Source organism: Phalangium opilio, unplaced genomic scaffold (genome assembly GCF_054372755.1).
Source record: "Phalangium opilio isolate 3A_F unplaced genomic scaffold, DU_Popi_V2 ptg000362l_1, whole genome shotgun sequence".
NCBI lineage: Eukaryota > Metazoa > Arthropoda > Arachnida > Opiliones > Phalangiidae > Phalangium > Phalangium opilio.
This window is the reverse complement of record NW_028324231.1, coordinates 637,763-657,962: the sequence shown is the minus strand read 5'-3', so window position 1 is coordinate 657,962 and position 20,200 is coordinate 637,763. Positions and strand designations below refer to the sequence as shown.

Genomic DNA, 20,200 nt, shown 5'->3' with positions numbered 1-20,200 from the left:
CCCTGACCAAATTTTCGAAATATCCCTGACCATTTTAAGGTATTTACCAGAGCCCACTTTTCACACCTGGCTCATATTTATCATTGGTCGAAGCATGGTTTGATATACCAAACGAAATCCCTGACTTTTTAGGAAAAACTTTCGAATCCCTGACTTATTCTCCTATTTCCCATATCCCTGACTTATCCAGATTTTCCAGGATCCGTACGAACCCTGCTTTAGCGGACCCAAGTTAACTGACAGGCTCCGGGCGAAATTTTAGTGTTGAAAATCCCTGACTTATCCAGCTTATCCCTGACCAAATTTTGCCAATATCCCTGGGACCATTTTAAGTACGTGTTTACCAGAGCCCACTTCATGATGACACCTGCAGGCCCATATTTAGCATTGCTCCAAGCAATAATAATTTCATATACCAAACCAAATCCCTGACCTATCCCGACGTTTTAGGGCCAAACTTGAAATCCCTGACTTTCCCCCCATTTTCCAAAGGACCAAATCACTGACTTATCCAGGATATCTAACCCTAACTGGGATGGTTCGGGGTGCAACATGTCCATCACCATATTTTAAAAATGGGGACCCAAAAAGCAACCAAAAACAACTTACCTTTCAACAATTTAACGGGTAATTCGCCAACAGTGTCCTTACAAACGCAGGATATGGTGTCAGACGGTACTGGGTCCCTACTTTCGACGTCACACTTCAAACTCTCCTTGTGCTCTTTGGTCAGGTACTTGAAGCAGTACACCGTGTCCTGATTGATGTACTGGGGATGGGACACTTCCTTCTGCACGTGGACAATATGTTCCTTCAAAGGGAAAGTCGATTCATCGATGTTCTGCAAGGCTGTTAAAACGTATCTGAAGGCTTCGAAATAGGCGTCCGTTTCGACCATGGTGAAATTTCTGTATTTCATTCGCAGGATGTCATTGCAGTTCTCAAATTTCACTTGGACAATGCCGTTTCTCATGCTCAAAGGGTCCCGACTGCCTACTGTCCCGAAGTACAGCGTTTGAAAGCTGTCGAAGCTAAGGCAAACCTATTTGGGAACAAGAAATCATTGGTTGAACTACTTAGGAATCTAATAACGAGTACGACATTGGGGTTTGTAAAGATACAGTTCCACTTCTTCCCTTTGCACCGATGCCTCATACTTGGGGTTACAGTAATTAATGAACGAGTAATTAAAATAAATAGTAAAAGACAGCGCCGCTAATTTTTCAAGCCCCATCCTTATTTGGAGGCTCGTAACTCTAAGACAGCTGAATTTCGAAAATGTTTATTGGCCTAGGAATTATAGGTATTTTTTCATGAAAAGGATTTTATAGGACGGTTTTCCAGAATTATAGGAATTAGGGTATATAAGACACTAAAATATTAATTTTCTTTTTTTAAAGAACCAGTACTGCAAACAGGTGCCGAGTAATTAAGCAAAACGTTCATAAACATACCCCTCCATAGTAATAGCATTAGATTAGACCCAATTTTGGAAGCTCATAACTCTGGTTCTATTATAGATACGGGGATGCCCTTTGAGTATGTTATAGTCCTATTTGACCCCCATCCAACCATACTAAAGACTTAGGGCTACGACAAACAGAGGTCGAGTAATTAAGCAAAATGTTCAAAAACACACCCCCTTCCATAGGAATAGCGTTACACCCAAATTTGGAGGCTCATAACTCTGGTTCTACTAGAGATAGGGGGATGTCCTTTGAGAATGTTATAGTCCAATTTGTCCCCCATCCAACCATACTAAAGACTTAGGGCCACGACAAACGGGGGCCGAGTAATTAAGCAAAATGTTCAAAAACATACCCTCCATAGGAATAGCATTAGACCCAACTTTGGAGGCTCATAACTCTGGTTCTACTAGAGATAGTGAGATGTCCTTTGAGTATGTTATAGTCCAATTTGTTCCCCATCCAACCATACTAAAGACTTGGGACTACGACAAACAGGGGCCGAGTAATTGAGCAAAATGTTCAAAAACATACCCTCCATAGGAATACCGGTGCTGCTAATTTTGGAGGCTCATAACTCTGGTTCTACTAGAGATACGGGGATGCCCTTTAAGTATGTTATAGCCCTATTTTCCCCCCATCCAACCGTACTAAAGACGTGGGATTACGACAAACAGGGGCCGAGTAATTAAGCAAAATAGCAAGACATACTGTCAATTCTCCAAATCTAATTCCTTACGACATGCAAAAAGATCAAGAAATAAACCACTTACCACCAAATTTCTTTAAACCCCAATATAAAACTTAAAGTACTTGAAAAGAAATGTAGAACTTACCAAATTTCCGTAGATGAGTCTCTTGGTAGCTTCCCATCTGATATTCCTGAGATTTGGATTGGAGGCAAAATCAAAATGGACTTGGTACAAGACGCCCTCATTGGAAACCAAGGCGTTCTTGATGGTGACGTTATGGTAGACCTTGATATCTTGCACCCGGCCATTGGATCCGATTCTAAAGTGCTCCAAGTACGAGGCGATACCTTCCCTCAGGGGTCGAACGAAATCCTCCCTTAGCAAACGGTACTGCGTGTCCAAGTACTCGTCAACGCTCAAATAGCTCCCGGAGATCAAGTTCTTCTTCAAGAATGGTCTTCGGTGCATAGAGATTTCTCGGACGGTAGGAAAGATTGGAATTGTACGAAAGCTTTTTGAATTGCCAACGGGTTGTACTATAGTAACCTATATTTTAATTATTTGGAAAAAAGAGCGGGTTGAAGTCGAAATTAGTACAATAAGTACCGAGAAACGATTTAGTAAGTATTCTAGAAGGTTGCCATGAATTTTCAGATCATTAAGTTGCTAGGTTTAAGTCCCAACAGGGATAGATTTAATTTTAGAAGTAGGAATGGAGAACAGAGTAATCTGGGCTCGCGTCAAAGTCCCGGACCCCCTTCCACGTGACGGGACGGGGGGATATAAAAGAAGAGGCGGCGGGTCATAGCGACAGAGGTAAAAAGGAATGACGTATTTTTCGCCGTCCCCGTCAGCAACGTCATCAAAACGTAGTTTAAGTGAGCCCCAATAAGATAATTTAAACTTTTCGTTACGTATTGGAGGGAGGGGCTCTATACTGGGTGGTCTATGAGTCGGACTGAAGTAAATACTAACCGTTCTCTATTCCTACTTCTAAAATTAAATCTATCCGTGGTCCAAACAAAAGCTACAGTTGTCAATGTTAAACTATTTCATCCCCTTTTCCCTCTAAGTATCATTGTTTTATTGTAACGTCCAATATTGCTGACCCAACATTCTTCAACCTTTATTGCAATTTGAGTTACAACCAACGAAATGTTGCACCAAGGAGAATGTATAAGAGGGGAGACTTTGAGTCGAGTCAGACAACAAAATGCACCACGTAATCCCCCGTTCCTAAAACGGCACTGTGCCGTTCCATATTGTTGACGCTGGGGGTTACTGGTCCCAAAAACCAGTTTCATATTGTTGACGCTGGGGGTTACTGGTCCTAAAAACCAGTTTCATATTGTTGACGCTGGGGGTTACTGGTCCCAAAAACCAGTTCCATATTGTTGACGCTGGGGGTTACTGGTCCTAAAAACCAGTTTCATATTGTTGACGCTGGGGGTTACTGGTCCCAAAAACCAGTTCCATATTGTTGACGCTGGGGGTTACTGGTCCCAAAAACCAGTTCCATATTGTTGGCGCTGGGGGTTACTGGTCCCAAAAACCAGTTTCATATTTTTGACGCTGGGGGTTACTGGTCCCAAAAACCAGTTCCATATTGTTGACGCTGGGGGTTACTGGTCCCAAAAACCAGTTCCATATTGTTGACGCTGGGGGTTACTGGTCCTAAAAACCAGTTTCATATTGTTGACGCTGGGGGTTACTGGTCCCAAAAACCAGTTCCATATTGTTGACGCTGGGGGTTACTGGTCCCAAAAACCAGTTCCATATTGTTGGCGCTGGGGGTTACTGGTCCCAAAAACCAGTTTCATATTGTTGACGCTGGGGGTTACTGGTCCCAAAAACCAGTTCCATATTGTTGACGCTGGGGGTTACTGGTCCCAAAAACCAGTTCCATATTTTTGGCGCTGGGGGTTACTGGTCCCAAAAACCAGTTTCATATTGTTGGCGCTGGGGGTTACTGGTCCCAAAAACCAGTTCCATATTGTTGGCGCTGGGGGTTACTGGTCCCAAAAACCAGTTTCATATTGTTGGCGCTGGGGGTTACTGGTCCTCGGTACCAGCATGGACTAAGCAATACTGAAGGACCGATGGGAGCCCATAGAGCCCCATACTAAGCGACTAAACAACCAACATTAAGCTTACTTCCCCCTTTTCAGCCCCAAAAAAACTGGCTGGAAAGAGCTAGCGCCATCTAGACAAAGTGAGACGTTATCTGCTTCCCTCTTTAGAACGTTGATTCCCCCTTATGCCCCCATTATCCGGTTTGCTACTATCTGCCGCTAGAAGGCGAATTAACAAGTATTTTTCAACTTTCTCCCTCTGCCATCCGTCCATCAGTATTGGTTCGTCCATGGTACCAGTTTATTCATGTTTAATTTGCAGGCTAGAATCAAGACGAGTAAAGCTAAAGCCTTCTTGGGACTCGTTGATTTTCTTGTTGTTTATTTACATTCATATTGGTCAGAATCAATAGGAGAAACCTTTGCGGGACAATGTTTTGGGTTTTAGGATCTTTACGTCATTGTCAGGATCTCCATTGGTCGCTATATTTTTTATACGTATAAACATTTAAGAACACACGGTTAAAATAATTAACTTTAAACGGAACTGTATTATTTATGAGACACAAATACAAGGGGTGCAACATTTACACAAAATCCCGTACGCTTCTCGCAAAATCTTTCACACAAAATCACGAAATCAACGAAGAAACGTTTTTGGCGAAATCCCGAAATCAAAGAAATGTTTGGTGAAATCAAATAAGAACTCCCGAAATGAAAAAATAAATGCCGAAATTTGACGAAATCACGAACAATTATGGAAAATAGAAAAAATTTCGGCTATAGGTACACTTTTAAATGTAGTAAGTAGAGCAGCGGTCTTTATGAAACTTTCACAATTTCTTTTATTTGTTAAGAAAAAAATTCAATATTCATGGGATTTTCTTCAAAACAAAACTCGCTCGACTTCAGTTCAAAATAGGCTATTTAGTGTAAAGAATACAAGGGGATAAAAAAGGGCGGTCTTATTAAAATTACATTAAAGAAGTTTTGGGGCATTTTGGTTTGGAGCCAAATGTTGCTATTCGAGCAGACGTCTTTATTGAAAATCCATAAATCCTTGAGGAAAAATTTTAAAATCCAGTTTAAGCGGTTCCCCCCCCCCATCCCCCCGAAAGAGAGAGAGAGAGAGAGAGAGAGAGAGAGAGAGAGAGAGAGAGAAAGTTTTTTTGTTTTTAAAAGGAGATCATTTAATGTGTCAGTATGACAATATGATGATGATAATTACAATGTGTGACTAAAATATTACAAAATTACAAATCAAAAAAACCAATTTAAATTAAGAAATTAAAACTAAGGGGTTGGCTGTTGTTTTAAAAAATGAACAAAAGAAAAGGGGTAAAAAAGTTGCTAGGGGGGAAGGGTACTGGCAAATCGAAAAATCCACGTGAGATCCCATGAATTTTTAGAAATTCAGGATCGTCACCCCCAGAGCGTAGAGCAGAAACTCTAGCAATGGTGAGGCGACGATGCCTGGAAACAAGGCGTTCAACTATATTATTAAAATCCACGGGGTTCAGGGTGTTGTTCGGGATGACGCTATAAAACTCGTAAAAAACGCGTTTTAGTAAAATAAAGGCAAGGTTGCAAAAATCGTGATTCTTGCCTAAGGGAAGGAACCAGACATCAGCATCATCATGAGCGTGATGTCGGACCTCGTGAACCCACAAAAGAACGCGAGAGGAGACCGTCTCATAGAGCGGGCAAGTGAGATACATGTGATCTAATGACCCAACACATGGACAGAACGGGCATGAGGGCGTGGCATAATCAGTATGGACATGGTGCATACGCGAAGGGCAAGGTAGACTACCATGCATTAGGCGCCATTGAAGGGAGTTCTCCATTCGAGTCGTAAACTTCGAACGGCGTGACGGTTGCCATACACCAAAGATGTTAAAACGAGGTAAGCGTGGTACCAAAGGAAGTGCGGCAAACGGTGTAGGGGGGTCAATATTATGGTGAACCAGAGATTGGTAGATTGTCTTGGTGACTGTGAGAGAGAGATAGGAGAGAGAGAGAGGGAAAGAGAGAGAAAGAGAGAAAGAAGGAGAGAGATAGGGGAGAGAGAAAGAGAGAGATAGGAGAGAGAGAAAGAGAGTGAGAGAGAGAAAGAGATAGGAGAGAGAGTGAGAGAGAGAGTGAGAGAGTGAGAGAGAGAAAGAGAGAGTGAGAGAGAGAGCGAGAGAGTGAGAGAGAGAGAGCGAGAGAGTGAGAGAGAGAAAGAGAGAGTGAGTTTCTATGTTTTTCTATGAGTTTCTATGAGTTTCTGTGTTTCTAAGTGTTTCTGTGTTTCTATGAGTGTCTATGAGTTTCAATGTGTTTCTATGTGTTTCTATGTGTTTATATGTGTTTCTATGAGTTTGAGTTTCTATGTGTTTCTATGTCTTTCTATGTGTTTCTATGTCTTTCTGTGTTTCTATGTCTTTCTGTGTTTCTATGTCTTTCTGTGTTTCTATGTCTTTCTGTGTTTCTATGTCTTTCTATGTGTTTCTATGTGTTTCTATGTCTTTCTATGTGTTTCTATGTGTTTCTGTGTTTCCGTCTTTCTGTAGTTTCTGTGTTTCTGTGTTTCTGTCTTTCTATGTCTTTCTATTAGTTTCTTTGTGTTTCTATGTCTTTCTATGAGTTTCTATGAGTTTCTATGAGTTTCCATGTCTTTCTATGAGTTTCTATGTGTTTCTATGAGTTTCTATGTGTTTCTATGTGTTTCTATGAGTTTCTGTGTTTCTGTCTTTCTATGTGTTTCTATGACTTTCTATGTGTTTCTATGACTTTCTATGTGTTTCTATGACTTTCTATGTGTTTCTATGACTTTCTATGAGTTTCTATGACTTTCTATGAGTTTCTATGACTTTCTATGAGTTTCTATGACTTTCTATGAGTTTCTATGACTTTCTGTCTTTCTATGTGTTTCTATGTGTTTCTATGTAATTCTGTGTTTCTATGAGTTTCTATGAGTTTCTATGTCTTTCTATGTGTTTCTATGTGTTTCTGTCTTTCTATGTGTTTCTATGTAATTCTGTGTTTCTATGAGTTTCTATGTCTTTCTATGTGTTTCTATGTGTTTCTGTCTTTCTATGAGTTTCTATGAGTTTCTATGTGTTTCTATGTGTTTCTATGTGTTTCTATGTGTTTCTATGAGTTTCTGTCTTTCTATGTGTTTCTATGTGTTTCTGTGTGTTTCTATGTGTTTCTAAGTCTTTCTATGTCTTTCTGTGTTTCTATGTGTTTCTTTGTGTTTCTATGTCTTTCTTTGTGTTTCTATGTCTTTCTTTGTGTTTCTATGTCTTTCTTTGTGTTTCTATGTCTTTCTATGTGTTTGTGTCTTTCTATGAGTTTCTATGTGTTTCTACGTGTTTCTAAGTCTTTCTATGAGTTTCTGTGTTTCTATGTGTTTCTGTCTTTCTATGAGTTTCTATGTGTTTCTGTGTTTATATGTGTTTCTATGAGTTTGAGTTTCTATGTGTTTCTATGAGTTTGAGTTTCTATGTGTTTCTATGAGTTTGAGTTTCTATGTGTTTCTGTGTTTCTATGTCTTTCTATGTGTTTCCGTCTTTCTGTAGTTTCTGTGTGTTTCTATGTCTTTCTATGTGTTTCTATGTCTTTCTATGTGTTTCTATGTCTTTCTATGTGTTTCTATGTCTTTCTATGTGTTTCTATGTCTTTCTATGAGTTTCTATGTGTTTCTATGTCTTTCTGTGTTTCTATGAGTTTCTATGAGTTTCTGTGTTTCTATGTCTTTCTATGTGTTTCTATGTGTTTCTGTCTTTCTATGTGTTTCTATGACTTTCTATGAGTTTCTATGACTTTCTATGTCTTTCTGTCTTTCTATGAGTTTCTATGAGTTTCTATGTGTTTGTGTTTCTATGTGTTTCTGTGTTTCTATGTGTTTCTATGTCTTTCTATGTGTTTCTGTGTTTTTCTATGTGTTTCTGTGTTTCTATGTGTTTCTGTGTTTCTATGTGTTTCTATGTCTTTCTATGTCTTTCTATGTGTTTCTATGTCTTTCTGTGTTTCTGTGTTTCTGTGTGTTTCTATGTCTTTCTATGTCTTTCTATGAGTTTCTTTGTCTTTCTATGACTTTCTATGAGTTTCTATGAGTTTCTTTGTGTTTCAATGTCTTTCTATGAGTTTCTATGTCTTTCTATGTCTTTCTATGTGTTTCTAAGAGTTTCTGAGTTTCTTTGTCTTTCTATGAGTTTCTATGTGTTTCTGTCTTTCTGTGTTTCTATGTGTTTCTGTGTTTCTATGACTTTCTATGTCTTTCTGTCTTTCTATGAGTTTCTGTGTTTCTATGAGTTTCTATGAGTTTCTTTGTGTTTCTATGAGTTTCTATGAGTTTCTATGTGTTTCTATGAGTTTGAGTTTCTATGTGTTTCTATGAGTTTGAGTTTCTATGTGTTTCTGTGTTTCTATGTCTTTCTATGTGTTTCCGTCTTTCTGTAGTTTCTGTGTGTTTCTATGTCTTTCTATGTGTTTCTATGTCTTTCTATGTGTTTCTATGTCTTTCTATGTGTTTCTATGTCTTTCTATGTGTTTCTATGTCTTTCTATGAGTTTCTATGTGTTTCTATGTCTTTCTGTGTTTCTATGAGTTTCTATGAGTTTCTGTGTTTCTATGTCTTTCTATGTGTTTCTATGTGTTTCTGTCTTTCTATGTGTTTCTATGACTTTCTATGAGTTTCTATGACTTTCTATGTCTTTCTGTCTTTCTATGAGTTTCTATGAGTTTCTATGTGTTTGTGTTTCTATGTGTTTCTGTGTTTCTATGTGTTTCTGTGTTTCTATGTGTTTCTATGTCTTTCTATGTGTTTCTGTGTTTCTATGTGTTTCTGTGTTTCTATGTGTTTCTATGTCTTTCTATGTCTTTCTATGTGTTTCTATGTCTTTCTGTGTTTCTGTGTTTCTGTGTGTTTCTATGTCTTTCTATGTCTTTCTATGAGTTTCTTTGTCTTTCTATGACTTTCTATGAGTTTCTATGAGTTTCTTTGTGTTTCAATGTCTTTCTATGAGTTTCTATGTCTTTCTATGTCTTTCTATGTGTTTCTAAGAGTTTCTGAGTTTCTTTGTCTTTCTATGAGTTTCTATGTGTTTCTGTCTTTCTGTGTTTCTATGTGTTTCTGTGTTTCTATGACTTTCTATGTCTTTCTGTCTTTCTATGAGTTTCTGTGTTTCTATGAGTTTCTATGAGTTTCTTTGTGTTTCTATGAGTTTCTATGAGTTTCTATGTGTTTCTATGAGTTTCTATGTGTTTCTATGTCTTTCTATGTCTTTCTGTCTTTCTATGAGTTTCTGTGTTTCTATGAGTTTCTATGAGTTTCTTTGTGTTTCTATGAGTTTCTATGAGTTTCTATGTGTTTCTATGAGTTTCTATGTGTTTCTATGTCTTTCTATGTCTTTCTATGTCTTTCTATGAGTTTCTGTCTTTCTATGACTTTCTATGAGTTTCTTTGTGTTTCTATGAGTTTCTTTGTGTTTCTATGGGTTTCTTTGTGTTTCTATGTCTTTCTATGAGTTTCTATGTGTTTCTATGTCTTTCTGTGTTTCTATGAGTTTCTATGAGTTTCTATGAGTTTCTATGAGTTTCTATGAGTTTCTGTGTTTCTATGTGTTTCTATGTCTTTCTATGAGTTTCTATGTGTTCCTATGTCTTTCTATGAGTTTCTGTGTTTCTATGAGTTTCTATGTTTCTGTCTTTCTATGTGTTTCTATGTGTTTCTATGACTTTCTGAGAGAGATAGGAGAGAGAGAGTGAGTGAGAGAGAGAAAGAGAGAGTAAGAGAGAGAAAGAGATAGGAGAGAGAGAAAGAGAGTGAGAGAGAGTAAGAGTGAGAGAGAGAGAAAATGAGAGAGAAAGAGAAATATATATTAGGCAATTTCATTCTTAACTTTGTGTTAACAATCTTATTGTCTCAGGAGGCTAATTTAGCGAAATGAGCTTGTCTACGTTCGCACTATCAACTTAATTAAAGTGGCTAAATATCTCTAATGAGAACAGGGCCACCCCTGAAGAAAGTCATCTTAAAGAGTTTTCCCGTTTCCATGGCAACGGTCTCCCACGTATCAGCATTCTCATTTTTAATAAGAAGCGATTACGCAAATATTTTTAGGGTAAACAATTTACAAGATTGGTGGCAAATTAACCAATTAAGGGGCGTTAATGAAGTACCCTTTAAACCCACGCGTGACGTCATTTGACCTATGGAACTTATTAAGAATTAAATAAAACCAATTATCCAGGGTTTAGGGCTTTACACGCGTTAGTTCTATTTGTTTGAATATTGGGTGACCCTAAAATGTCTTTGGTGTTTAGGTCACTTCATATTTTGTCGAATTAAGGTTGGAATTTTCTCGCTCAGGTAAACAGATAAGCTACGCTTTCCTTTCCGAGTAATGGCAGCCCGTGTTATCTAAGCATAGAGCGCCACACACTCAAACTCGGCCATCCTTCATTACTCCGCCTTTTGACGTTTCAATTAAAAATAATAATAATTATTAAAATATAATTATTAAAAATAAATGATTAGCGGACGGCTAAAGGCATCGATTCTCTTTGAAAATACGTCCAAGGATACAAAAATAACGTTAAGTGTCACCTGCTGGTTCTTAACGGCCCGAAATTTACCTTAGAAACTGTCTTTAATAACACAACGCGCTCCGTAAAGTTTCAAGCGGTTAAGGCCTTAATTAAGGCTTTCATTTTGTTAGTTTTAAAACTATTTCACGTTCACCTCTCGTAATATAAGGCCCTCGAGTGTTTTCGGAACCCGATGCCCTTAATTTGGGCCCCAATAAAGCGCCCCCTCGTTTCCATTCAAAATTTAAACCCGCTTGTTATTTAAAATAATTAAATTTTAAGATATTTAATTAATTAACTTCATTAGAAATTTATATTATTCAGGACATTATTATAAGTTGTTATTATTCAGTTGGATTTAAATATAATTAGACGGTGTTATTTTAAAGCCACGCATTTCTTGGAATTGTATAGGGGGGGGCGGATTAGTTCCAGCAAAAAAAGATTGATTTGGCGGGAAATTAAAAACCTATAAGAAACACGCGCGACAAATTAGAAACATTATTGGAAATTTTTAAATTGATTAATAACCCCCCCCCCCCCCAAAGTTGGGTCCTTTATTCCAACCAGGTATGGCGATCGGGCCCAGCTTTGGCAATTACGGAATATAAGAAATACAAAAAAAAACAGATCTCCCCTCGCGCTCCAATAGAGTAAAAACACGCGGAATGGAATTAAGTCAACTCTTCGCTTATCAAAACCGCGCTAATTCCGAGTAACTTAACCAAGGTGGCTCTCTTTTAACGCTAACTTCAATCGGAGGGACCCTATCTTGGCTAAGTGATAAATAAACTCAACCGACCGGGTCTCGCGCCACGAGAAAAAAAACACGCGCGCGGAATTAAGAAAAAGAAGAAGAGAGAAACTTTTGGCGGGAAAAAAAGCGCTCGAGGGGAAGGGCGCGCGCTTTTCGGCACGAGCTAACGTCGGTGGAATAAGGTTGCCATGACAACGGGGGGCCGTAATTTGACCAATGGGATGATACCCAGGGTGGAGAGAAGCGACGAAGCCCAACTTCGGAGAATAACTTTCTGTTTGGGCTTTTTACCGGATAGTCAAGCTTCGTCGCGGGTCCCTCCAAAAGTTTCCCGCTGCCCCCCCACAACTAAAAACGCGACCGAAAAATTAACAACTCGTTTCGGGACGGGACGCAAAAATTAGGGATTCAAAACTATGTCAGGTAAAACTATTATAATTTGAGTTTAATTGTTTTATATTATATTTAATTAAGAGTTTAGAATGTACTATATAATTTTAATTATAGCAAACGATTAGTACCATTTTTTTCTTAAGATCTCTTAACGCTGATAGTTAATTAAAAATCTTTTTTTTTTTAAAAACTAATTAAGACTCGATCAATTTTCATTCAATTAAAAAATGCTTGTCATTAAAATCAGGCTCCTTAATTGGAAAATTTAAAATTGGTATTGACAGTTAAAGGTGTACTTAATCTACGCCCCAAAAATAAATGATTGAAAAAATTAGGGTACCTTAACCATAGCCAATAAGAACCTTAGCAATGTCGTAACTCTAAGCCAATAGACTATAAGATCAATAAGACATGGTTTCTATAATCTAAAATTATCCAAGAAAAAAAGAAAATCATGTGTCAGTTTTAATTTAGGAAAAAGAAACTTTGATTCGAAAAGAAAATGGGGATATCTTATACCCGAATAAATTTGACATTTTAATTAAAATAAAAAGAACCCCTTTCGAAAAACCCAAAGAAAAAAAACTGCCCTAAAAATCATTACAGGAATTTTAATAATAAAATAAAAAAAACCGCATGGATTTCGCACAAGGAATTTGCGTCAAAAAGTTAAATTAAGTTCCTGTCTTACAATCACGGACGGCGGAGTAATGACACTTGACCGCCTTTGAGCGTTTTATATTCGAACCGAAAATAACAAGGGGTGCCGATACGCGAACCCTTAATAGAATGTTAATTTTAATTTTAATATCTGTCAAAAACGTGAAGATATTTACTAATCAAATTAAAATGAACTAGTTCAAATATTAGACGGAATAATTAGAGATGTGAGTCGGTATTTTACCGTTCGTAAATTACCGGTAATTTACCAATTACCGCGTAAATTACTGATTTCTATCTTTCCGTAATTTTACAACGGTAATTTACCGTTAAATTACAAAATTACCGCGGCAATAAGCCAGTTAAAACATAAAGTACCATAAATTACGGCAATTTTTGAAATTTCAAAATTTTAATCGGTAATTTACCCGGTAAATTACCATTTTTTAAAAATTACGGTAATTTCACATCTCCAGGAATAATTAACCAGTCCAATTAACTAAAATGCATTTAATTTAATCGCGATACAAAATATAATTATAAATTTCTTATAGGCCTAGGACGTAATTAAGAAATCTCTCGTGTGTACTTAAAAGTGCCTTTTTAAAAGTTAAAAATTAAGAGATAACAAATTGTCCGAGTTCAGAAGTTAAAACGTCTTAAAAGTTTAAACAACAACTTGGCGTTTGTCCAAAAAATGTAAATTTAAATCGCAATCTTAAAAGGGAATAAAATTCCAATGGAAAACGGCCCCTATTCGAATTAGAATTTTAAGATTGAAACCGGGTATACAAGTCCTATTTTTATTCTTAGTTTTATATTCAAATGAGCTCGAGAAACCGCTACGGAGGGAAAAATATATTCGCGGATGAATACCCCGCCGTGTTTAATCCGATAGAAAAGAAAGTAGTGTTTCAATCAAAACTCAGAATTAAAATTAAAATCCACCCCGAGCTAGCCAAAACTAACAAATTGTTTGTTTACATTTTATAAAGAACAACAATAACAAACTGGACAAATAAATATGAAACCGTACATTATTCTTAGCATTCTTAGTATACCTTCTTACAGTCAGGACGGATTAGTAATAACTCGAAACTTATTGAAATATCTGATTTGATCGAATTTGGATTCGCAAATGATGGAAAATTGAAATTTTTGATCTGAATCACGCTGCAGTCACACCGATAAATACTTTATAAGCATTCTCGCGATATTCGTCAGCTCCCAAATGAAATATACATTGCTCTTAAGGCCTATTCAGACGACACAACTCGAGTTGACGCCATTTAGATGAGTCAACTTGTAACTTGAGTTGAGTAAACTTAGTTATTTGGGACACGTGTCAACAGAAGTTGGTTTAACCAGTTGAATCACCACAAAATTAAACCGCATGATCAACAGTGTCCAATTTCTGCACTAACTCAACTCTTTGACCCGGATCTAGTAAGTTGAGAGTCAAAAGTTGTATCGTCTGAATAGGCCTTCAGAGTAATACTTTTGGGGATAAAACAGTTTGAGAAAGACAGCTACCTATCAAAGTCCCTCCCAGAACCAATTTCCTACCCAAAATAAAACGGAAAACAACTCGAAACTAGACCTTCCTATTGGTCAAGGCGGGGCGGGGGCGGGGAATTCCGGGGATAAAAACCAAAACTCCATCAAGGTGTATATAGGGGAGACGAAATTCCATTTGGAAATAAAAGTACCTCTTTCCCTATTTCGCTACTTATTTTTAACAGCCTCGGTGTAATGGCAGTCCATTACATTTTCTCCTAGACTACGATACACTTTACAGCCTATAAGTGTCACCCATCTATCTACAGGTACGTTGGGGCTCTTGGAATTTGAGACGTCGGGTTTTAGATTCTCTAAAAGCTAGCTTATAGCAGAAATTCTTTCACTCGCAGTTAGTTTGGGGCAGAAAACTAGGTTACACTCCGGTAAACAGTCTTAAAACGTATCGAGTTTCAATTGGTACCAAGGCGCCAGTTTGTTCCATTCCAAGGTTGCAAAAATGTATATTATTGGTGGTAAGCCTACAATCTTGTCGTCCGATCCCAAACTTTATATTAAATTAATTGAAGAGGTTTTTTTTTTGACAAGCTCGTGTCCAGTTTGGTTTGGTTTAATCTAGTTTTACCAGAAGTGGTATGAGACTAGAAGTGAAGGGCTCTAGCATTGGTAATAGATCCTGGCACTAGTGAACAAATTTGAGGATTTTAGTCGCCGCTTCCATCGCGCCTACACTAGAGAGAGAAAAATTGGTCGAGTTCCAAAAACATTTCCTACCCCCTTCCCCTCAACCTAAAGCCGCAGAACACGGACCCGGCTCCTTGAATCTAGTTCGGCCGTCTACCACCGCGAGCGTCTCACGTTTTGGAGGGAAAAATTCTGAAACCGCCACTAGAGGGCCAACCGTTTGTGTTTTATCAAGTCTTTTCACTAATGCCGAGTGAAGAATTTGGTTAGCTCAATACTTCTAGTATCATACCACTTCTGGTTTTACTTTGGGTTGGTTGGATATAAACTGGGATTTGGTTCATCAGTTCAGGTAAGCAGCCAATTAGGGACAGGTTCGTGTCGGGGCCTTACTTAATGGACGTTTAATTAACCCAAATTCCCACCTCTCTTACGCGTTAACCGAGCGTAGAGACGAGAAGGTTTTAATAACACGTCGCCATAATTTACTCTTCCTAAAATGTTAAAAGCCCCTATTTACCACCGTTTGTCAAGATTTTCCTGCTTAAAAAGTTTTATTTTCACGTGAAAGTAATTTTAGTTGCGCGTGAGACATATATTTTTAAATTATTTTATTATATAGAACGTGCGCACGTGAAATATACATTTTTAAATTATTTTATTATATAGAACGTGCGCACGTGAAATATACATTTTTAAATTATTTTATTATATAATAGAACGTGCGCGCGCGCGGGAATGATCACAGAGATCACGAGGAAAGTATTAACTTTCGGCGCCAAATTTATTTCAAGGTCGAGCCAAATATTCACGCGCAGTTTCCCGCCTTATTATTTCCGGAGATTGAGATTTTTCTACGATAAAAAATGTTGTTCGGAAATCCGAAGCGATCTAACACGATGAAAATATTTTGAATTTTACGTAAGCTTGTCCTCTTCTTCTATTTTGCCCATCAACAAAATTCAAGGACGCCTGGCAACGCATTTTTTACGAGCGTTATTCTATGAGAGCGGTAGCTCTCTTAGACAATTCTATGAGAGCGGTAGCTCTCTTAGACAATTCTATGAGAGCGGTAGCTCTCTTAGATAAGACTTCATACTGCTCTTAATGTATAAGGAGGGTTTTTTGTTTAGATGTAGTTTTTTTTGTATTGTACTAATTGGTTCGAAAAAAATCCACTGAACTACAATTCGGACCCTTAATATGTGGTTAAAATTTCAAAGAGATCCATTAATTAGTTTATTTTATAAAAAATAAAGTTGCTAAGGGTGGTTTTCATTTCCATAAAATTAATCACAGATTTTGACGAAAAACTGGAAATTTCCCATAGAAATAACATGGGAAATTTTCCAAAGTTACAAATTTTGTCCATACCCTTACAAAAATAACCATACGTCAGATAGATTTGAAAACGGTCTTAAATGAAAGCCCCATATCCAAAGTTGGCGCCTATTTTTTTTCATCAAGAAAATTTAAGTTTAAGTACTGTTTTTCATAGTTTTAATTACATGCTCCGACTTACGTGGTTTACCCTGAAACTATGGAACCTGCGACATTTTAGCATGAGTAATGTAGTGTATGAAGCGAGTTTGGTCGTTTTACCGCGGTTATAGTCAAATTCTTGGAACAAATAGCTAGCTTAATGGACATTTTATCTTTTCTCTGTTTAGGTTAAAGCTACTTAAACTTGATTACCTTGTGGGTGCTTGTAGGTACTTGTGGGTGCTTGTAGGTACTTGTGGGTACTTGTGGGTGCATGTAGGTACTTGTGGGTGCTTATGGGTACTTGTAGGTGCTTATGGGTACTTGTAGGTGCTTATGGGTACTTGTAGGTGCTTATGGGTACTTGTAGGTGCTTATGGGTACTTGTAGGTGCTTATGGGTACTTGTAGGTGCTTATGGGTACTTGTAGGTGCTTATGGGTACTTGTAGGTGCTTATGGGTACTTGTAGGTGCTTATGGGTACTTGTAGGTGCTTATGGGTACTTGTAGGTGCTTATGGGTACTTGTAGGTGCTTATGGGTACTTGTAGGTGCTTATGGGTACTTGTAGGTGCTTATGGGTACTTGTAGGTGCTTATGGGTACTTGTAGGTGCTTATGGGTACTTGTAGGTACTTGTGGGTGCTTGTAGGTACTTGTGGGTACTAGTAGGTGCTTGTGGGTACTAGTAGGTGCTTGTGGGTACTAGTGGGTGCTTGTGGGTACTTGTGGGTACTTGTGGGTGCTTGTAGGTACTTGTGGGTACTTGTGGGTGCTTGTAGGTACTATTGGGTAGATGCTTTGCCCGGGTGCTTGTAGGTTCTTGTAGGTGGAATTTTTAGGGGGGCGCCTCGCGTTTCAATAAATGATTGTAAAAAATTTATTATTCTAATTCCAATAAGAATACACACTTTTAATGATTTACGTTTTATTTTTGAAGTATCATTATAAATAAATGTCTGATTGAGCTAAAGTTATGGTCCCCTTTATATATGTTTCTGCTTAGTGCAGATTTTGAAAATGTAAAACAGTTTCTTAACATTCTTAATTAAAATGAAGACTGAAGGAACAGATATTAATCAAAAATGTCTTGATTAGAATCAAGACCTAAAAAGTATCGATAAGACTGAGGTTATCACTTGTCTGAATGATCAGATATTAATTTTTCTTTTTAATTGAAACTTAAATGCATGCTTAAGAAAAAACAACGTTCCATTACCGTTTTCCGTTGAAATAAATTATTTTACTGGTAATCAATTTCAAAAATTTACTTATCTCGGCTTTTCGACCACAATTCCATTCCCCGAAAACATTTTATCATTACATTTATTACTTTTCGGAGATAACGTGTCAAAATAGCCTATAAAAGAAGAAAAAACTGTAATAGCGGTCTGTTTAGCCATGATAACAACCTTTTAAAAGTTGCAAGCACTATATAACCCTTTCGAGACTAACTGGACCTGAGAAAACTATAGCTTAACCTGCTACTAGTACGACCAGAGAGAAATGATGTAATCTGGAGTTGAAATTTCATCATGTGCGACCTGCGGCCCTGAAACTCTCCCATTGTCCCAGTGTGTGTAGAACATAATTTTTTCGCTGTTATCTGCCAAAATCAATCTTTCTAGATAGTGTCGCCTGCTCACTTGAATTTTTCATGATATAATAAGGTTTGAATGAACAAAATTCTAGATTACTATTTTCACTACTATGTCCTTCTGCTAACTTGAAGCAAACTTTCCTCTCTTTCTGCTGCTCATTACCGGTGCCATTCCCTTGACTTTCTGTTCGTTATAACTACTATCATGAATTTATTTATTTCAAACCAAAATATAAAAAAAATGGATTCTTTTTCCTTTTGTGCTACTTAGAATTTTCAAATGTATATAATGTTGTGCCGTGCCATATCAAATAGTCTCTAACCATTGTTAGAAACTAGAGAGAGAAATTGGGCAGTAACACTGATCATGCCCTGAACTATGAGAAAGAACAATACGACGGTTGACTAAAGTACACTTGATATTACATCATTTTGCAAAACCGCGAGTAAAAATCTTACTGTCCCTATTGAATTTGGCGCCATTGGTTTTAGAATAATTAAAATGTTCCACTGCGAAGCGTGCCGGTCACAAATGGGGATGTAACGTCTTTAGGAGCCTTTTAAAACGCAAAACCATACACGTACTCTCCCAAAAGTAATTAATGTAATGATAAAATGTTTTCGGGGAATGGAATTGTGGTCGAAAAGCCGAGATAAGTAAATTTTTGAAATTGATTACCAGTAAAATAATTTATTTCAACGGAAAACGGTAATGGAACGTTGTTTTTTCTTAAGCATGCATTTAAGTTTCAATTAAAAAGAAAAATTAATATCTGATCATTCAGACAAGTGATAACCTCAGTCTTATCGATACTTTTTAGGTCTTGATTCTAATCAAGACATTTTTGATTAATAAACTTCAGAAAACATTTCTTAACAAGCTAAGCCCTTAAAGATGGATAAAAAAATATACTGTACTACGTAAAAAAATAGTATTTTGTATAAAAACATGATTTAAAGGGCTATCTATAAAGCGTGTTTTATTATGTTTTCCTTATAAGAGTTAAGTTGCGTCCAGTTGGCTCTCGCTAAGATTCAAAGGGTTATTCGTGAGCCCAAATAATTTAACATTGACCGACAAGGAAATGAAATAAGTTCTGGGGAAAAAGCATTGTATTCCCATCAAAGCTCCATTCGTTAAGTCTCAAATAAATCAAGAAGCCGTAATGGCATTGGATGTTATTTCCCCATAGAGTTTTAGGCGAGCCAAGGTTGAGGAACTGCCATTAATCCGACAAATAAACTTGACCTTGCAAGACTACGTAAATTGTCGGCGACTTCTTTCATCATTAATTTAATCAATTGGCGGAGCGACACGTCACTAGTTTTATCAAATTTCTCAGAGCACGCCAGACTAGCTTTGAAGTTAAATTAAAATCTCGCGTCTTAAATCTACTTAATTTTATTTAACTTTGACCTTTAAAAGTAAAAATTAATTCGAGCTAGGCGTAGGTACGTGTGTCGCTTACCGAGGGGGAGGGAACAGAAGAGGGGAACAAGCGGGAGTTGAATCATTTTAGTAACAAGTTACAAGCAAATTTTAATAGAGGCAGCTCGACTAGATTTGCCCATTAAGAGAGGGAGAGAGAGAGAGAGAGAGAGAGAGAGAGAGAGAGAGAGAGAGAGAGAGAGAGAGAGGGGGGAAAAGATTCCACGGTCCTCCCACGCCCACGCGCGAGCGCTAAATGACATATCCCAATTACAAGTCACTCGGAAATCTGTTAAGGAAACCATGGAAACCAACTTACAAATTGATCATATAATATTCAGACTATTGTCCGACCCCTCGCGTTTCATTTTAAAAATCGCACGTGCAATTTATTAAAAGCGCGTGCTAAGTTTAATTATTATTTTGGCGGGAAACAAAGCTGAGTTCAGTGCATGGCACGTGACCTTTTAGGGGAATGATAGGCCTATAGCTCGCGCAATTAATCCTGGGGCCGCGTGGTTTAATCGAATGCGAAGGGGTCCGTCCCCCGGGGGGTCAAGGGGGGAGATCATTGAACTTTGAGGATTAAGACATACTCATTAGATTGATCCTCATTAAACAAGGACTTTCATTAAAAATACCGGCTGCGAATTTTTAATCACTTTCGTTTATGATTTCGAACTAATTATTTATACCCTAATAAACAACTGGCGAGTGATTGTGACGCGTGCCACGAATTGATTTAAACTTTCGCGAGAATATTTAATTCGCTTTGAATTATTAATTTAGCTATATTTCTTCGTTTATTATTATTTATTATTATTTTCAGAGTGACGTCACGATGAGCTAACAACAATTTCGTAACAACAT

At 37.5% G+C, this 20,200-nt stretch overlaps 1 protein-coding gene across 4 annotated transcripts in view; it reads right to left on the bottom strand.

Moving 5' to 3' along the window:
* The window catches only part of LOC149597335 (NFX1-type zinc finger-containing protein 1-like), a 49,006-nt gene that overhangs the window by 13,890 nt on the left and 14,916 nt on the right, over positions 1–20,200 (bottom strand). The window contains exons 2-3 of one of the 4 annotated variants that reach the window (XM_089861060.1): positions 2,303–2,704; positions 610–1,042 (exon numbers count right to left, since the gene is read on the bottom strand). In XM_089861060.1, the coding sequence (XP_089717186.1) occupies positions 610–1,042; positions 2,303–2,626 (757 nt within the window). In that variant the 5' untranslated portion in view covers positions 2,627–2,704. Of the gene's footprint in view, positions 1–609; positions 1,043–2,302; positions 4,353–20,200 lie in introns of those variants that run through there. The other 3 variants (XM_089861059.1, XM_089861061.1, XM_089861062.1) reach the window with 3 other exon arrangements.